The following is a 16,676-nucleotide window of genomic DNA, read 5'->3' on the forward strand; positions in this document are numbered from 1 at the left end:
GGCTGGGCCGGGCTGGGCCGGGCTGGGGCGGGCGGGAAGGCGGCAGCCCCTCAGGCGGCGCCCGCTGAGGAAGCAGCCGCGGCCGCGAACAGCTGCGGGCCGGCCCCCGCCGTCACCTCGCCGATGTTGCGGCCGCAGTAGGAGTCGAGGTGGTTGAGGAAGACCCGCCGGCTCTGCGCCGGCTCCGCCGCCTTCGCCACGGCGCCCGCCATCGCCACAACCACCGCCGGGGACGCGGCCCGTTGCTACCCGACGGAGCGGGCAGCCGCGGTTGCGCAGTGCGGGCGGCGGGCGGGGCCGGGAGCTGCTGGCCGCCCGGCGGGCAGGGCGGCCTGGAGCAGCTCCGCCGGTGCGGGGCATCGTCCGTGTGACCCTTTTCGTTGTACCCGATTCACTCTGTCGTAGGCCAAACGGGGAGGCAGCAGACAATGAATCAGGGACTTTATTCCTCACTTCTAGACACCGAACAGGAAAAATATGTGTAGTACGGCTGAGACAAAAATCGCTTTAATCAGGTTATTGGACATCCTTTCAGATAGCAGGCAAGCTTTGGGGCTTTTTAGGTAACTCGTAAATTGACAGCTACATTAGGCCAAGCAGCACTTATTTAGGGGTTTGGATAATGACAACAGTCTAAGGCAACCTATAGAACTTCTCCATTGTCAGCTTCAGAGAAGCTCCCTCCATATGGGCAGCAATGCCCAGGTATGGAGACTGAGAAGCATTTTCTTCATATTTATAAACCCACAGTGGAATGACACTGCTTTCCCATTTTTGAGTTAACACTGTGGCACGTTACAAGAAACAACAGAAGTTTCTTCCGCTAACACCTACAAAACACCTGTTTTGAAAGTATTTTTCAGCTTAGGTTTATAATAGGCATGAAAAATTACAAGAAAAAAAAATCTTAGCAACATAACATTTACTTTGACAATTTTCCAATTCCATTTCCAACACTTCTTTTCCAAGTCCCTATTTACAATCACCTACCTTGTTTTTCCCAGTACAAAGTTTCAGCAGATGAAAGTTTGCAGCCAACGGTGTTCAAACACTTGTTAACTGGCTGATATTTAAGACTTTTTTATGGGCATGATGACTTTGGTTGTTTATTCCCCCCTTTCCAGTAGCTCCCCCTCATCCAAGAAAACTGCAACACACTGGTGCATTTATTTAATGCTTTAGTCATTGAAATCGAACAAGTAAATTAGTTGCACAGGAAAATATTCAAATATAAATTAGGTAAAGTACATTCTCCTCACAGAGGACTAACCACGTGCCACAGACCTGTGTGCCAAAGAGAGCCTATGAGCAATTTTTAAAGCATAATGTATGGCAGAGGATTAGTATCAGAACTTTCAACCTAAAAAGATAAAAACCATGAAATTAAGCTCTGGAAAACAGTTGTCTTGTCAGTCATAGCTGTACATTACTACTCCAAAGCTACTACAAAAGCTCTACTAGGCTTCTTCAATTGATATGACTAATCCTTGGCAGGTAGCAGTCAATGCAGTTTTACTGAAGTCATTGGAATCTGTGACTTCATAAGAACCAATATATTCCTAACTATGACTCCAAAAAAGCTACTGCATGTACTTGTCACAAAGGCATGGCAGAATAATGGCAGGATTATTTAAACAAAGATGTGCAAATACTGAATAATACAAGAATACAAAAAGTATGAATGTCACAGAACATTAGTTCAACAGTACTGGTATTTCTCATCAACTGTGATTTTTAAAAAGTCTACCATTCAGTAAATATTTGAAAAGTTGCAGCAGAACAACAGATGTATAAAGAGATTTGTACCAGTTTTTAAGTAGAAAATACAAGTTATATCTTTCAGTTTGTATTAGTCTTAGCAAATTTCATACAGCCTTTGGTTTCAAACCAATACAATGCAATTAACATTACAGTGCTTCGTATTCATTAGGAGAGGATGCTGTACAATTGAGGGGGAAAGTGTGAAAAACAGGAGTACCAAAGTACTGTATTACAGAAAGTAAAGACTGAAACAAAAATACTCTTGGGTATATCCTGTACATCATGTAAACACACATTCAGAATAGTAAACAGGCTAAAATGTCTTCCAAGCCCCTCAGTTACAGTATAGCATACATACAGTATAAACAACATCATCTTTAGGAAATGTAGCCCATTACATTGTAATTCTGTGCTTAACTCATTTGTGATTCAGACAATACATTCATATATTAGCTGTACATCTCATTTATTATTTGGAGTTTTCTGGTTGCCATAGACAAGTACAGATGAAATAATACTGACCCTTGCTTTTAACTCAGATACTGTCAGTATATAAGCAACGTTCAACTGTTCAAGAACCATCTTTCTTGTTATCAAAGCTGAGAATTTTCAGATCTATGTATAGTAAATCAAGCTGAAATTCTGTTCTTCCCAAAACAGCATTTTTCCCAATTGTTCTTCATTAATTGGGTAGAGCAAGTAGTTAGCTTCTATTTTAAAAAGCAGATATGAAAATTATCAGTAAACAGACACAAAATAATTACTACTTGTATATATAACATTCAGTCTCTCTATATTTTTTTAAAGTTTTGGATAATAACTCTTTGAAAAGAGACCAAATTTTTTGAATGTTGTAAGAAGAAACTTACTTGCTCACCTACAACAAAAAAAGAAAACAAAAAAGATTATTCCTGTTACAATTTATCAGTGGCATTGTGATATAAGCAAATCCACTGTAGCAGAATGTTATAGAGTAGTACTAACACGAATTAGATATTAATGCAAGACATTAAGATATTTGTGATTACATTTGTAAGAAAGATCTCAATGCCTCATACTAAGAATTCCTTCCAGCATTAAAACTTCCTTACTTCTGGGTAAATCACGACTGACTATCTTTCTTCAAAGCTTCTAGTCTTTGTAGTAGTGCATTTCCAAACACCTCTCGATATGCAGGGCTGAGAGAGTCCAATAAGGAGTAGACAGTTTCATGGTATGGAGTTTGCAATCTGTCATCAGTCTGATCAAAATCATAAGCTACGACCTACAACAAAGAAATAATTGGTTAAATTTCTATGGTTTGGATCACATTGCAATATGTTTAACTTTGCCAGTCAGGGTAGTACAGTAATGAGAGAACAAAAGATACTGGATTTCTGCCATGGGGCTTAATGGTAATACAGTATTTAGACTGTTTCAAATACCTTTTGTCCAAAACTCAGAATATTAGTAAAATCTATCATTATGACCTTTGAAAACAAGTCAGACATCTACACATTTGCAGAAAACATGCAAATGGTGCAAAAAGGAGTTGTATATATGTTGTACTACCGACTTATCTGGGTGCCCGAGAAACCCGAAAACTGGAATGCCTATAACAAGCTGCTGCTCCACTCTTCATCATTTTGTGTCTCAAATAAATGCCTGTTTTTTCATCAACTTTGCTTCTTGCTTTTTTGGAAGTAACTAGTTAATGTTTCACCTTCTTGGAGAAAACATGTAGAACAGGCTTTCATTAAAGTACAATAGAAATACGTATGCTGTTTTGATGTCACTAAGGTGTTTTTCTAAGCACTTTTTGAACACAATCACTGTTCAAAACAAAGAGGCTTATGAAATTACAAAACAGTTTACCCTGAGTCCTGCTTCGGTGAGCTCCAGGCAATATCTGTTCCTTTCCCTGGTTTCCACGTTGATATATGCCACATCCTCTGCACAGGGAAGGGTTTTTGAGACAAACATGTTGCTGACGGCAAACAGAACATCATTCACAACAGCTTCGGCTTCTAGTCTCATATCTTTCACATCTGTTCCTTCAAAGTCTCTATAATCAGAATCCTCTTCAAATCCCGTATTATTGGGCAACTCCATAGAATTGCAATCAGTCTCCATTCTGCATATGGAAACATTTATTTTAGATTTATCATACTACTACACTCAATATATTTTAATGCCATAAAACAAGAGATATTTCTGAAGCAGACATATTTAACGTTGTCCCAAAAAAAGAAAAATAAGAGACCTAGTGATTTCCGTAACTCATGAAATGACAGTTCAGAGAACTCAAACCCAAGATGTTGAGAACAACTGCTTAAGAAGGTTACATTAGCAGATAGAAGCAGAATCGGTGTCACTTAAGTTGCTTCTTCCTATGCGAGTAACACGCATTCTGTTGTATCAGACTCTGTTATGATTCAGCAGTAATTAATTCTGCACTTTGCTGACCCGGAATGCAGTAGGAAGACAAGTCATGCCTGGAAAAACTGAAATCAACAGCTGTAGAAAATAAAAACCTATTGTTGGTGAATTTAGGAAAGACTTAGTGAAGCCAGTGAACTAAACGGGTTATCCGAAAGTATAAAGCCATATTAAAGGCAGCTTTTTGTGTACAGTCACTGAAGAACAATTCTCTTGCTCAGCTTTTACATGCAACTGTCAACACATTTCAGAGATGTGCATTGCTGGTCTTCGTCAGCAACCATTACCCACAAGAGACAGGCTCTGTGGGGGTCCCCCGAGCGGCCCCAGCATTAGCCTCTGGGGTACCTGTGTCTCCGTGAGGCCTCTGGTGACTGACACCCACCGGAACACCTGCCCCAGGCCAGCAGGGAGAGCCCCAGGGACGCTGCCCCGAGTGCTCCGGTAGCGGCCAGGAGGGGCCGGCAATGACCGATCTGCAACACGCAAGACATTCACTCCATGGGATTCGTCCCTTCCGAGCAAAACCCACCTGCGACCTACAAAGTCCCAAGAAGCTGCGGGCAACAAGGGAGCCGGCTACCGAGCTGCGCCGCCTCCCGTTCGCCGCGAATCACCCCCATTTACTGAGAGCAGAACAGCCACGGCTCACACCGGCACCGCTGCCCCGAGCAGCGCGGGCGGGAGCAGGCGCCACCCGCACCGGCAGCGCCGCGCCCCGGGAGCCCACCTACCGGCCCCGGCGGGGGCGGCCCAGGCCCCGCCGCCCGACCCCAAACGGCTCCAGACACAACGGCGCCTGCCGCCCCGTCCTGCCGCTTCCCCCGGGGCCGCTCACTAGCGAGGCAGCCCCCTCCGCCACCCGCCGCCGCCCGGCAGCGGCGCCCCTCCGCCACGACACCGCCCCCTCACGCACCTCCCGCGGCCGCTTCCGCCCCCGCCTCCTCCGCTTAGCGACGCCACTTCCGCGCGGACGTCACGGTGCCGGTGACGGCGTTCGGCAGGGGGGGTACGCGGGGAGGAAGGAGACAAACAGCCCGGATCGGCCCGGCCGCCCTCGCCGGCGGCGGAGAGCTGACGCGGGGGGATCTGCTCGCCGGCCGGTCGGCCCCTTCGCCCGCTCCGCGCATCGCGCCGCAGCGCGCCCGCCGCGGCCCCCTCCGCGGCCCCCTCCGCGCTCACGGGCCGCCGAGAAGATGGCGGCGGCGCTGTCCGAGTGAGGATGGAGCTACCTGTCAGCGCCTCTTGGCCCTGACGGGAGGCAGCGCCGCCCCGCCGGCGCTGTGAGGGGCGGCGGGAAGCCCCTGCGCTAGCCCGCGGTGAGGGGCGAGGCTGCGCCCCGCTCAGCTCCCGCTCAGCTCCCGCTCTCCGCCCGCCGGAGGGACCGTCCCGGCCCGCCGCCCGGCCCCGGCCCGCCGCCCGGCCCCCGGCGCGCAGCCACCATGCCGTGGCCTTTCTCGGAGTCCATCAAGAAGAGGGCCTGCAGGTACCTGCTGCAGAGGTACCTGGGCCACTTTCTGCAGGAGAAGCTCAGCCTGGAGCAGCTCAGCCTGGATCTCTACCAGGGCACCGGCTCCTTGACGCAGGTCCCCCTGGATAAATGGGTAAGAGATGCCGGCGCTTCGCCCCCTCGGCTCCTGAGGGACCAGCTGATTGCCTGCCCCCGGCTGCCGCCCACTTTGTGTTCAGTACCCAGCATCCTTCGTGTAAAAAGTTACAGCCATAATTAGCGTTTCATCCATTTCATTCTCTGATATGCGAGCACTAAAAAAAAGATAATCTGGGCATTTATTAAGAATATGTTTTTCTAGTCACACTCTGGTTTCATTATTTTTAATTACAAGAAAGGAAACAGAAACTAAAAGAAGGCAATAGCTGCTGACGTTTCAGGAAAAAGGAGCTATTGTAGCCCAAACTACTACAAATTGCTGTTGTAGTTAGAGGAACATGTTTGCTGACTACTACTGGAGATGAGCTTAGTCCATGTAGATCTCTAAAGATTGTCCCCTAGCCTTGCAATGGTGAAAGTCCTTGTTGACTAATGGGAAGCTGTTTTTAGCTGGAGTTCGCTTAGCAGGTGGGCTGTCATGCTTTGAACCGACTGAAGCTTTTTTCAGTGTACATACTTCAGCCTACTGTGGTAATCCAAAGGTCTGTGTCATGTTGGTAATATTAAGTAGAGTTTCCTGGGTTAATTAGCAATGTTACTGAATTCTACCTGCCAGTCAAGTGACTGTCATGAGGAGCCTTAAGCGCTGCTGTGCGTCAGCTTTTCACTTCTAGGATAGCACAGATGGTGAACTAGGTACACAGGCTTATTGTTTTATGTTCTGTTATTAGGCCATGCTGGGTACATTTTAAAATATTTTTGAATATGTGACGTTTTCAAATAATGCTTTTACAGTTGTTTGTGTGAAAATATGTTTGAAAGTGGCAGGAGACAGATGTTTGCAGAAATGCTCGATATTGTAAGTGTTCTAGTGTAGGGTTTTTTGTTGTTCGCTTACTTGTTTTCTTCTTTCCTGGCTGTGTCTGCAGCTTGTTTTCGGTGGCAGGCAGTGAGACTGTCTCGCTTTAATTGAATTATTATGCCCTCTAGTGGGTATCACAGCAGTCTCCACTAGTCAGTGACATTATTTATAATGTAAATACTTGGAAACAACAGCAGTTATGGACCAGTACTAAATGAACAGTTAATTACGTATACACGGTGATTAAATGTATATACAATAACGCTTAGGTTATCTTCCGCATTTGTAGATCAGCATTTTTCTTTTTGACTTGTAAACAATGACATGTTTGAGGTTCTCTGCACGTGACTTTCTCATGTATGACAGATTGCAAAAACAGATGTCGCGGAAGTACTACAGCTCTTTTTTCCCTCCCCCCTCAGTCATTCTAAGCTTATTCTCTATGAATCACCAGGATGGCTATAGTTTTACATATTATCTTATGCTTTTTTGTGGATATGTCTGTTCATCTTAACACTGTAGATATTTTAGCCAATATTGTTACATGTTTATAGGTTATAGAGATACATAGGAATACCTTTGCCTCTTGGGACCTGGACTGTTTAGGAAAATCAAAATGTAACCCATGATGCTTGTGGTTGAATTTTAATGTACATCAAATAGTACCTTTGCTACTAGAATTACTCTGATTCCAGCTGGAGACTTTCAGTCAAAAATGTGGAAACAAGTCCTGATGCGGAGACTGTGCTTCAGTTTTAAAATGTCACCTGAAATGCTCTAGTTGCTACTTTATAGGAGCAAGTGGCTTGTTTATGAAGTAATTTAGCTATAAGGATATATGACTTTTTTTTTTAAATTTTAGATAGTAAATTTCTATTTCAAAGTAATAAGGAAGGTACTAAAATACGCTAATTTTTATTGTCATGTACGTTGGTAGGAAAAAGACATCCAAGATCAGATTTATTCACAACAGCTTTCAGTAACTAGCTTACTTCCTGATATAGCAAATTATTTTGTAATGGTTCAAATAATTTAAATTAATCTGTGTTATTTTCAAATATGTTTTTCATGCCAAATAATTATTTTTGCCTTACCTTACGCTATTACCACATCTATAATTATATTTAATTCAAAATAAAGTTTTAACATCACTGAATCTTAGTTGATTATTTGATTCAAATAATTTCTCAATAGAACTGTTATAAGTTCGGTTTCTTTATAGTTGGTATCTCTTTCTGCTGCTTGAGTGGACTTTGGAACAGAAACTAGAAAAGCCAGACATGCAAGCAAACAAAATTCTAAAAGCAAAGTTATTAGGAGCATATAACATGATGGGAAAATTACACTTGGAGACATAAGAATGAAAAACATCACTTTCTGAAGACTTATTTTGTTTATGTTTTAATTATTCTACAGAATTAGAACATTGTAATTGTAATTAAAAAATGGGAAGCAACTTCTAAATCCTTATTTTTTAGAAACTTTTGATGTTGAGTTTATTCATTTTCTGAGGTAAAATCAAATGTCTATTCACAGGAAGGTGAAAACCAGAGTCTTTGCTATTTGAACGTTATACCTTAATATTACAACCACAGTATTTAGTAAGGTCTTGTATATGATAAAAAGTTACACTCACTGAAGTTGGTATGTGATTTAGATTGTTCTTTGTTTTATTAGAGCAGCCTAGATAGTTCTTGTTCAATAATTTCAGTTTTAATTACTTTTCTGAATCAGGGCACAAACAAGGTTTTATAGTTCTTTTCACGTAAATATGAAGAATGTTTCTTTTGAAAATGGGCTTTTTGGACTCTATATGGATGTAATGAAAGCTATATAGTGCAACAAGTGAGTCTTTTCTGAGGATTGTGGAAAACTAAAAAATCCTAATTTACTTCTTCACAGCAAGTGTTCCATTTTTCTCATCAATTTCACTTACTCTGCGTGATACTGAAGGCAATTTGACTGTAGTTTTGTTTATAATATCACTATAAAGGACTGGATTAATGAAATAGTTTCTGTAGAATATGTTCTGACTGAGCTTTCATATTTATATTTTTAAATTTAATGTGTTCAATGTTGAACACATTAAAATGTGATTTAGAAGTGGCAAGTATGGTGTATAGCATGAGATAATTATTTGGTTCTATTGTTTTGGTGTCACAAAGTAAGGTAAAATGAACTATAAACGGAAATTACAGACTAGTGAAATATTCTTGCCACAGAAATCAGATACTTTTTTCGTGATTTTACTGTCAGCATGTTTTCAGCTTTCTTCAAGTATTGCCAGAAAATGCATAGATCATCTTGTGTCGGTACTGTAGTATTTATAAGATAGCAGAATTTTTTGGTATAGTGTAAAAATACAGGTTATACAGCTACCACAGAGAAATCTGTATTACGCTGAAAGCAAAGTAATTAATGTGAAACAAAGTATGATGGAATCAAAGTACTTGAAAATGGCCAGTTTATTCTCTTTCTGAATATAATTCCCTTTCTGGTAGCCTCTTCTGTTTTATTTTTTATGCTCAAAATTATGGAAATGATTTATTTGTGTGTTCTTTTTTGTTTTCTAGTGTCTTAATGAGATCCTGGAGTCCGCAGATGCACCTCTGGAAGTCACAGATGGATTTATCCAGTCAATTTCTTTATCTGTTCCATGGGGGTCGTTGCTACAGGATAACTGTGCATTAGAAGTGAAAGGATTAGAGATGGTCTTCAGGCCAAGACCAAGGCTTGGTAGGCTTATTTTTTAATTTTCAAAAAGGAGACTCTTTACAGAGGCAAAAGGCTACACTTGCTTTAGTCAGCTCTTAACCTTATTTAAAGCGTCATTTGATTTACACACAGCGTTTCTCGATTGTTTGTTGTTCTGTTAAATTAAAATGTTTATAATGTTCCTACTGCCATATCTCTTCTTCTAAACTGTTCGCTGGGGTTTTTGAGTGTTGTTCGCCAAGTGCTGCTAGTCAGCATTAGGATCTGTGGACCTTTGCTGTTAAGTCAAGACTATGGGGCAGGTTTCAGTGAGGTTCTGGCTTTCTTTGGCAACTTTAGGGTAGAACGTGTATCTTGCACACCTGGAGAACAATTAATATGTTTTAATTGCTATCACAGTCTGAAATAATGACTTTTAACTACTGTAAATACTTAACACCTTTGATAATAATGCTCAGAGGATTGTCTGAGCTCTTCTAGAATTTCTGTATCCATATGAATCTAGCTGATCTAGTTTAGAATGTCCCGGTGATTAATTTTCACTTAACTATCAAATCTCCATAAAGTCTGTTAAGATGGGTTATTATAGCCTGTGATGTGTTGTTATAGTGGATATGGGACATTTAGTGCAGTTTTGTGGTTGGAAAACATTGAATGAATGTCTGGAAGATTTTAGGGTTTTTTCCTTTTATAGTGTAGAGAATAGAGAAGAAAATATTTCTTTAAGTGCACCGTAAAGAAGAGAAAAAAATGCATAAACTCTTATTTTCCATGTTACCTTAAGTAACTTTCTTATATATACTCTGCATTTGGTTGTTATTTAACTGGAGCTAAATTTTGAACTATCTTACTTTCTGATGCAAGATTATTGCTTTGAAAGAATGGTAGTATTAGAGTAAAGCTTTAGTTATTCACTTACATCAATTTAGTGCTTTATAATGCAGTAGAAAAAAATAATGATGTTGGTTTTGTCACACTTTATAGGCACATAGATGTTTGCAGACCTGAATACTAAACTGTAATGTTTTGCCTGTTCAACATGTTTGTATTTGTGCTAGGTTTACTTTTGTTTGTCTGTACTTGAAGTTGATCAACTTTTCTAGTCTAGTTTTGTAGTATTTGCTCACAATGGGCTTGGTATTAGCCGATAAGAGTGCATTGGCACTTAAGTTAATCTGGCTGCTAAAAAACTTGTTCAGCTTAATACATGCTGTGATCCCTGATTTTATTACGTTCTACTAATTAAAACATGCTCTAATGTGCTAAGATAACATATTAAACCTTGCTTAGTCTTTCCTCATCTACGATATGTGTCAAATGGAATAGAAAACCTTAAAGTAATTATCAAAAAAGAGTTATTTCATTGATTTTAGTTTTGTGGATTATGCTTGCATAATCATACCAATATAATAAAATTTCTTGAGAAAATATTAACTTAAACCAGCGCTGAAAATTAGTTACACCAAGTCCTGCTTTCATCTCGTTTGTATTGGGTTTTCAAGTACCAGAATCTTAGCAATACAATCTGAGTAGATTAAAGTAATGTTAAAGTAGTAAAGTGCATAAAGAGAGATTGTAACTAAATTTGGTTTTAAGTATGACTTCGTACTAAGCTGTTGAAACTCTTTTTCTGGATGTGCCAAGAGTATTACTTTGTTTTGTCTTCACTGTTTCAAAATGTTGACAGTCAAATTTATTAAAACTTCTTTTATTCCTCAGCATCTGGATCTGAGCCAATGTATTGGTCAAGTTTTATGACCAGTAGCATGCAGCTTGCAAAAGAGTGTCTTAGCCAAAAATTGACAGATGAACAAGGAGAAGGGTCCCAGCCTTTTGAAGGACTTGAGAAATTTGCAGAAACTATTGAAACAGGTATGAATTATTGTGGTGTGAACCAACATCGGAGATTAAATGAGTTTTTTGTTTCTGCTTTACAAAATGGCAGTAACTTGTAACACAAATTGTGTAACTTGTCTCACAAATTTTCACTTGTTACCATTACCTGTAAGATTTAAATAGGAAGGCAGGACAGTTGATCCTGCTTTCAACAGGGGAAAAAAGCCCGTATAGTTTCCTCAGTGGAGACAGTGAACCTTACTTCAGGGCCAAATTGTTTTTCATTCACACTAGAAGAAATCCAGCTAAGTCTGTGCTTGAATGACTGGTGGGATGCTTTAGTTTTGGAGATGCCTATTTAGTGCCAGTCTCACAAGCTTAGATGGTTGTCAGTGGTGATGCTGTTGATGGAGAAGCAGAGAATGTTTTTTCACAAATTTTTACACAAAGCTGACCTGCTATGACATATATATTTCAGTAATCACATCATGTTGTTAGAATGACTTTAGAAACTCTGTTTTGTGGTGGTGTGTGGGTTTTTTTTTTTTTTTACTTGAAAGAAATTAAGAGCTTATGACTGTTGTGCAGTGGAGAACTTAGTGTTGAAATGTCTGAGCTAAGGGAAACATTTAAAATCAGATCTAGAAACAGAGGTATCCAGCTAAAGCAGTGTGGTGCTCCAGCCATGTTCAGGAGTTCAGATGTAGTGCACGGTGAAGCAAGTACTTTGTTTGAAGATCACCCACACTAAGCCATAGAACAACTGAGTTGTCACTTGCATAAATATCCATGCATGAAAGGTTCATTGCATGGTATGATTGTACATAGTAGACATTTAATAGTTTATATTGTCACTTGAAGTTTTGTTACACCATTTAGCTCAACTGAGAATTTATTTCCATGAAATACGTATTGTGAACTTAAGCATTTTAAAGTGATCTTTCATTTTGTTTATAAAAATCATTGTCGAATAACTTAAGTGCTTGCATGTTATCTTTTTGTTTTCTCATTTAAGTTTTAAGAAGAGTGAAAGTTACCTTTTCAGATACTGTTTTACGAATAGAACATGTACCGGAAAACTCTAAAAGTGGAACTGCACTTGAAATCCGAATTGAAAGGTAAAGATTTTTTTTTTAAAAATATGTTTTTTCGTGGTGTTTTGTTGTTGTTGTTGAGTTTTTTGGTTTGTTTGTTTGTTTTGTTGTTTTGTTTTTTAGGCAGTTTTTGCCATTTCCTGTACAATATATTTTAGCCATACACACATACTCTTAGTATGCAGTTAGACACTAGGTTTTGATTATCCCCATTAGGACCACCTCTTTTATCATGCCAATGAACATTTTTTCTACTTCTGCTTAACATGTTTAAGTTAAAGTTATTTACCTATCAAATTAGAAGAGTTCTAGATTTTCTGAAGGTTTAGTAATGACCACTTCCACAATTGATGAATACCATTTCTCAGATGTTCAGCAATCAATGGATATTATTGGTAAATCAGGCCATCTCTTACTCAAAGGGGATTTAATGTCTTAAAAGTTCCTCTTGTATGTTGAAAGCACTTCAAATCTTTTTAGAAATAAAGATAAATCCTGAAGAAAATTTAACTGGAAGATTTTATGTCCTCTGTGAGCTTTCAGAAGAACCCCCATGTATTCTGTAATTAGTTTGAACTTGAATACTGTACCTGTTTTTAAAGTACTTTTGACCAATGGGATGGTGTAATCGTATTTTCTTGCAAAGTATGGAAATCATTACCAAATAAAACAGATTCTTACTGATAAATGGTAATGAAATGTATTCGGTTTTAAACAAACATTTATAAACTTCACATTATGTTCAGTTTGGGAGAAATGTCAGTAAAACTAATTATTTTTCTTAGGAAAGTCTGTTGCCAGAGCAAACCTCTTTTTCTGCACTTTAAAAGCGAGATTGAAACAAATTGTAAAATAGCATGTTGTTCTGATGTTTGATTCATTTTCTTTATGGAAAGGTAGATGTATTTTTCCCACTGTAAATTCTGTTATGTGGAGACTTGCATCTTTCTAAGAGTTTTCCGTTTGTGCTGTTTCTCAGTATTATAATGCAAGAAGTTTAATTTCACAGAAATTTTACATGTTTGGAGCCTGGTCTCTCAATTTTCAACTTTCATTTCGACACAGAATGTTATTTTCAAGTAGTGTATTTAGATGATAAAATTATTAGATGGCTGATTTTAAAAAATACTTTTAAGCAAGGATTTTGTATGTCCTTACAAAAACATACGTATAGAAGTGTTGGGAGACTCCTTCACTTTGTGGTCAGATTAGATGTAAGTACTAGGATAATACACAATGGTGTAATCACACTGGAAGCATGTTGGAATTGTCTTGTGATGCCCTGTGGAAAATTTAAGATTTCCACCCATTCCCAGCGAATGGTGGTTTCTCCTTTCAAGACAATCAATGGCATTATAAATAGTCTGAAGAGAGAGAGCATGTAGAAACTTAAAGGCTGAATGGCACAATGGTAACAATTTGCATGCACCTACTATCTTTATTTCCTTGCTTTTGTCTCCCAGAACTATGTACTGTGATGAAACTGCAGATGAGTGCTCTGGAATTAATGTGCATCAGCCCACAGCTTTTGCTCACAAGTTACTGCAACTCTCAGGTGTCTCTTTCTTCTGGGACGAGTTTCCTGCATCAGCAAAGTCCTCCCCAGTGTGTTCAGCTACACAGCTGGTAAAATTAAATACATTGTATAGGAACGTAAATTGATGAAGGATAAATTATATTGTTACACTCTTATATTAGGTTCATCCTGAAGGATATAGAAGTTGAACTTTTGCTTGAATCTGTGTTTGACAAATTTCATAATCGCTTCCTGTTGATTTCGAGGCAATGGAAGGAAATGGAGACTTTAGAACTGAAAAAAATTTAGGATGTATTGTACTGGAATCTGGTTGCAACTGTAATGTGTAGAAGTCCTCTACAATTCATTATTCTGTGGAAACTTGCTCCACATTTTTGTGAAGGCCTAATGTTTCACATTGCCTTGTTTCTTTCACAGTTATCAATACATGTTTTTAATGCCATTATGCACTTTACATTTGTGTAAAGTGATCATTTGTATGATAAGCATATTTGAAATGCTTGGGTGTTTTGTTTTTCTTTTTTTCATACGAAATGGGATACATTCTTACTCCTTTCTCTGTAACTTTTAAGGCAACTGAACCAAAGCTTTCACCTAGCTGGAATCCAAAAATCATTTATGAGCCACATCCACAATTAACAAGAAACTTGCCAGAAATTACTCCTTCTGACCCTGTACAGATCAGTAAGCTGATAGGTAGAATGGAGCTGAGCCTAACATTAAAGCAAAATGAAGTACTTCCTGGAGCTAAGGTTAGTCATGCTTTCCTGGTCTTTAAATTAATAGTTATGTAGGAATTTATTTTTTCTACTGCATACAAGGAATGGTGAGATTCTCAAGGGGACAGAATCCCCTTATTTTTGTTGTGGAGTCTCTGCATTCGAAACCGATATATATGTCTAATAAGAAAAATCCCTTAAGTGTTCTTGAAATGTTATTTTTCTTTCTTTTTTTTAGTTGGATGTAGATGGACAAATAGACTCCGTACATCTATTTTTGTCACCAAGGCAGGTGCATCTTCTATTAGACATGGTAGCAGCTATTGCTGGACCAGGCAAGTGAACATTCTGTAAATGTTAAATATGAATTATGGTGGACGAAAAATAAACTTTGCAAGATAAACAGGTTTCCTCAGTGGAAAAAAAAATATATTTGTGGTGGTAGATTATAATTAATTTCTATCCGATCGTAGCAAAATGTTTTGTAGCCGCTCTGAGTAGGACTATGATCAATTTATTGGCTTCACTTGTAAATTCTATATGCTGCTAATGAAAATCTAGGGAATAAATAAGGCTTGACAAGTGACTATATATTTGGACAAGAGATGGGGAATTGGTAGGTGGAGGAAATCAGGAGGCCAGAACAATTTTGTTTCTTGTAGCTTCTGTTTCATGAGGGGGGTTTAGCAATCTGGTTCCTTCTCTGTCCTATGCTTTAGTGACAGGCACAGAAAATATAGAACAGATAATAATTGAGTTCATCTATTTGTATTTGGGAAGTAATTAACAGCAGTGTTTAGACTACCGCAGTAGCAGGATGAGGGTTTTTTGGTTTGTTCCCCCCATGCATCTACCTAATGTAACAACACTTACTATTAGGATAGATAGTTAATCTTCTTTTTGAAAACATTTGTCATGTCCTTGGTAGATACTTAATATTCTTCTAATGACACTGCTATATTTGTTGCACTGGACTTGTTCATTGTTTTTTGATAACTAGAAAAGCATTATGTATAGTTTCCTGTATGTGTCATCTTCAAGCCTGAAATTTTAATAATTCCTTAATAGTAAAACCTTTAAGAAATTTTGTCCTTGGTCCCTAAAGCTGACTGGGAAGAGAAATATATGCTGATATTATATATGCAAATGTGTTCACATAAGACTTCAAAATATTTTCTTCGGGCTTGAAATTAATGAATGCTAGAGAGAGACTAATCTGTTTTGGACAGGAAAATCTCCGAAAAAACAAAATGCATGTATATGTGCATCTGATATACAACAGATATGTGTATATATATACAGATGCATACATACACAACAACAACAGTTGGTTAATTTTCAGATTCATTTTTGAATTTTCTTTGGGATACTGGTAAGGAAATTACAATACAGTTTTTGTCTTCCTTTTTGAATTCAGAGAGCCTAAGCAGGATAGAATTGTCAAATAAAGATAGGAAGAACCGGCCAATGAAACAGGAAGATGAGTATCGAATTCAGATGGAGCTGAAACGTTATTTAAGAAAAGAGTCTTTATCTGCAGGAGCATCATCTGAACAAAGCTTCTATGAGACAGAGAGTGCCAGAACGCCTTCTAGTCGTGGCAAGTATAAAAGATTATTTGCTATGCTGCATCACCTGTTGTAAAGAATATATAAATTGTCTGGTTTTTTTAAATCTCATGAATTTAAGTATCAAAAGAACTTTGACATAGAGTAATTGTTTGCTATTAATTGTACTGTTGAATAAAAAATCAACACCTCGTTTAGGTATCAGGCTAGACTTGATTCAGTATTTAATTACAACTGTTCAGTAATGTGTGTGTTATTGTGCAACACAGCAAATACACATGCAGCGTAACATCTTTTCAAATGCACGGTTGAGGAAATTAAATACAGAATAGTAATTGCATTGCCCTGATATTTTTATTTGTATAATTTTTTTCTGATTATTTTTAATGTGAAAATATGAACTTTAGTTTGTCAAAAGGAGAGTGTATGAATTTCTATAAATTATGCCAACTTGAATATGGAAATAGAACATTTAACTGTTTTAGTAGTTATTAGTTTACTGCCTTTTTTTAAAATTATCTCTGGCCATAGATGCTACTAGTCTCAGTGTCAAGAGG

At 38.7% G+C, this 16,676-nt stretch overlaps 2 protein-coding genes across 5 annotated transcripts in view; one reads left to right on the forward strand and one right to left on the reverse strand.

Moving 5' to 3' along the window:
• Nucleotides 1-1,188: 1,188 nt before the first annotated feature.
• GSKIP (GSK3B interacting protein) lies at nt 1,189-5,116 on the reverse strand. 3 transcript variants are annotated; one of them, XM_065636434.1, is made up of 4 exons: nt 4,712-4,888; nt 3,616-3,874; nt 2,853-3,025; nt 1,189-2,471 (listed from the first exon to the last, which is right to left on the reverse strand). In XM_065636434.1, the coding sequence occupies exons 2-3, from the start codon at nt 3,871-3,873 to the stop codon at nt 2,864-2,866; spliced, it is 420 nt and encodes a 139-aa protein (XP_065492506.1). In that variant the 5' UTR covers nt 3,874; nt 4,712-4,888; the 3' UTR covers nt 1,189-2,471; nt 2,853-2,863. The 3 variants fall into 3 exon arrangements, with proteins under 3 accessions (XP_065492506.1, XP_065492505.1, XP_065492504.1); XM_065636433.1 differs by lacking the exon at nt 4,712-4,888 and adding an exon at nt 5,096-5,116 and having other exon boundaries at nt 1,189-3,025; XM_065636432.1 differs by lacking the exon at nt 4,712-4,888 and adding an exon at nt 4,914-5,034 and having other exon boundaries at nt 1,189-3,025.
• A 249-nt stretch (nt 5,117-5,365) lies between these two features.
• Nucleotides 5,366-16,676, forward strand: part of ATG2B (autophagy related 2B) — a 45,194-nt gene continuing 33,883 nt past the window's right edge. Inside the window, exons 1-8 of one of the 2 annotated variants that reach the window (XM_065635401.1) lie at nt 5,366-5,783; nt 9,224-9,386; nt 11,085-11,237; nt 12,217-12,319; nt 13,759-13,921; nt 14,405-14,584; nt 14,790-14,890; nt 15,973-16,151. In XM_065635401.1, the coding sequence (XP_065491473.1) occupies nt 5,622-5,783; nt 9,224-9,386; nt 11,085-11,237; nt 12,217-12,319; nt 13,759-13,921; nt 14,405-14,584; nt 14,790-14,890; nt 15,973-16,151 (1,204 nt within the window). In that variant the 5' untranslated portion in view covers nt 5,366-5,621. Of the gene's footprint in view, nt 5,784-9,223; nt 9,387-11,084; nt 11,238-12,216; nt 12,320-13,758; nt 13,922-14,404; nt 14,585-14,789; nt 14,891-15,972; nt 16,152-16,676 lie in introns of those variants that run through there. The other variant, XM_065635400.1, reaches the window with a different exon arrangement.

Source organism: Caloenas nicobarica, chromosome 5 (assembly GCF_036013445.1).
Source record: "Caloenas nicobarica isolate bCalNic1 chromosome 5, bCalNic1.hap1, whole genome shotgun sequence".
NCBI lineage: Eukaryota > Metazoa > Chordata > Aves > Columbiformes > Columbidae > Caloenas > Caloenas nicobarica.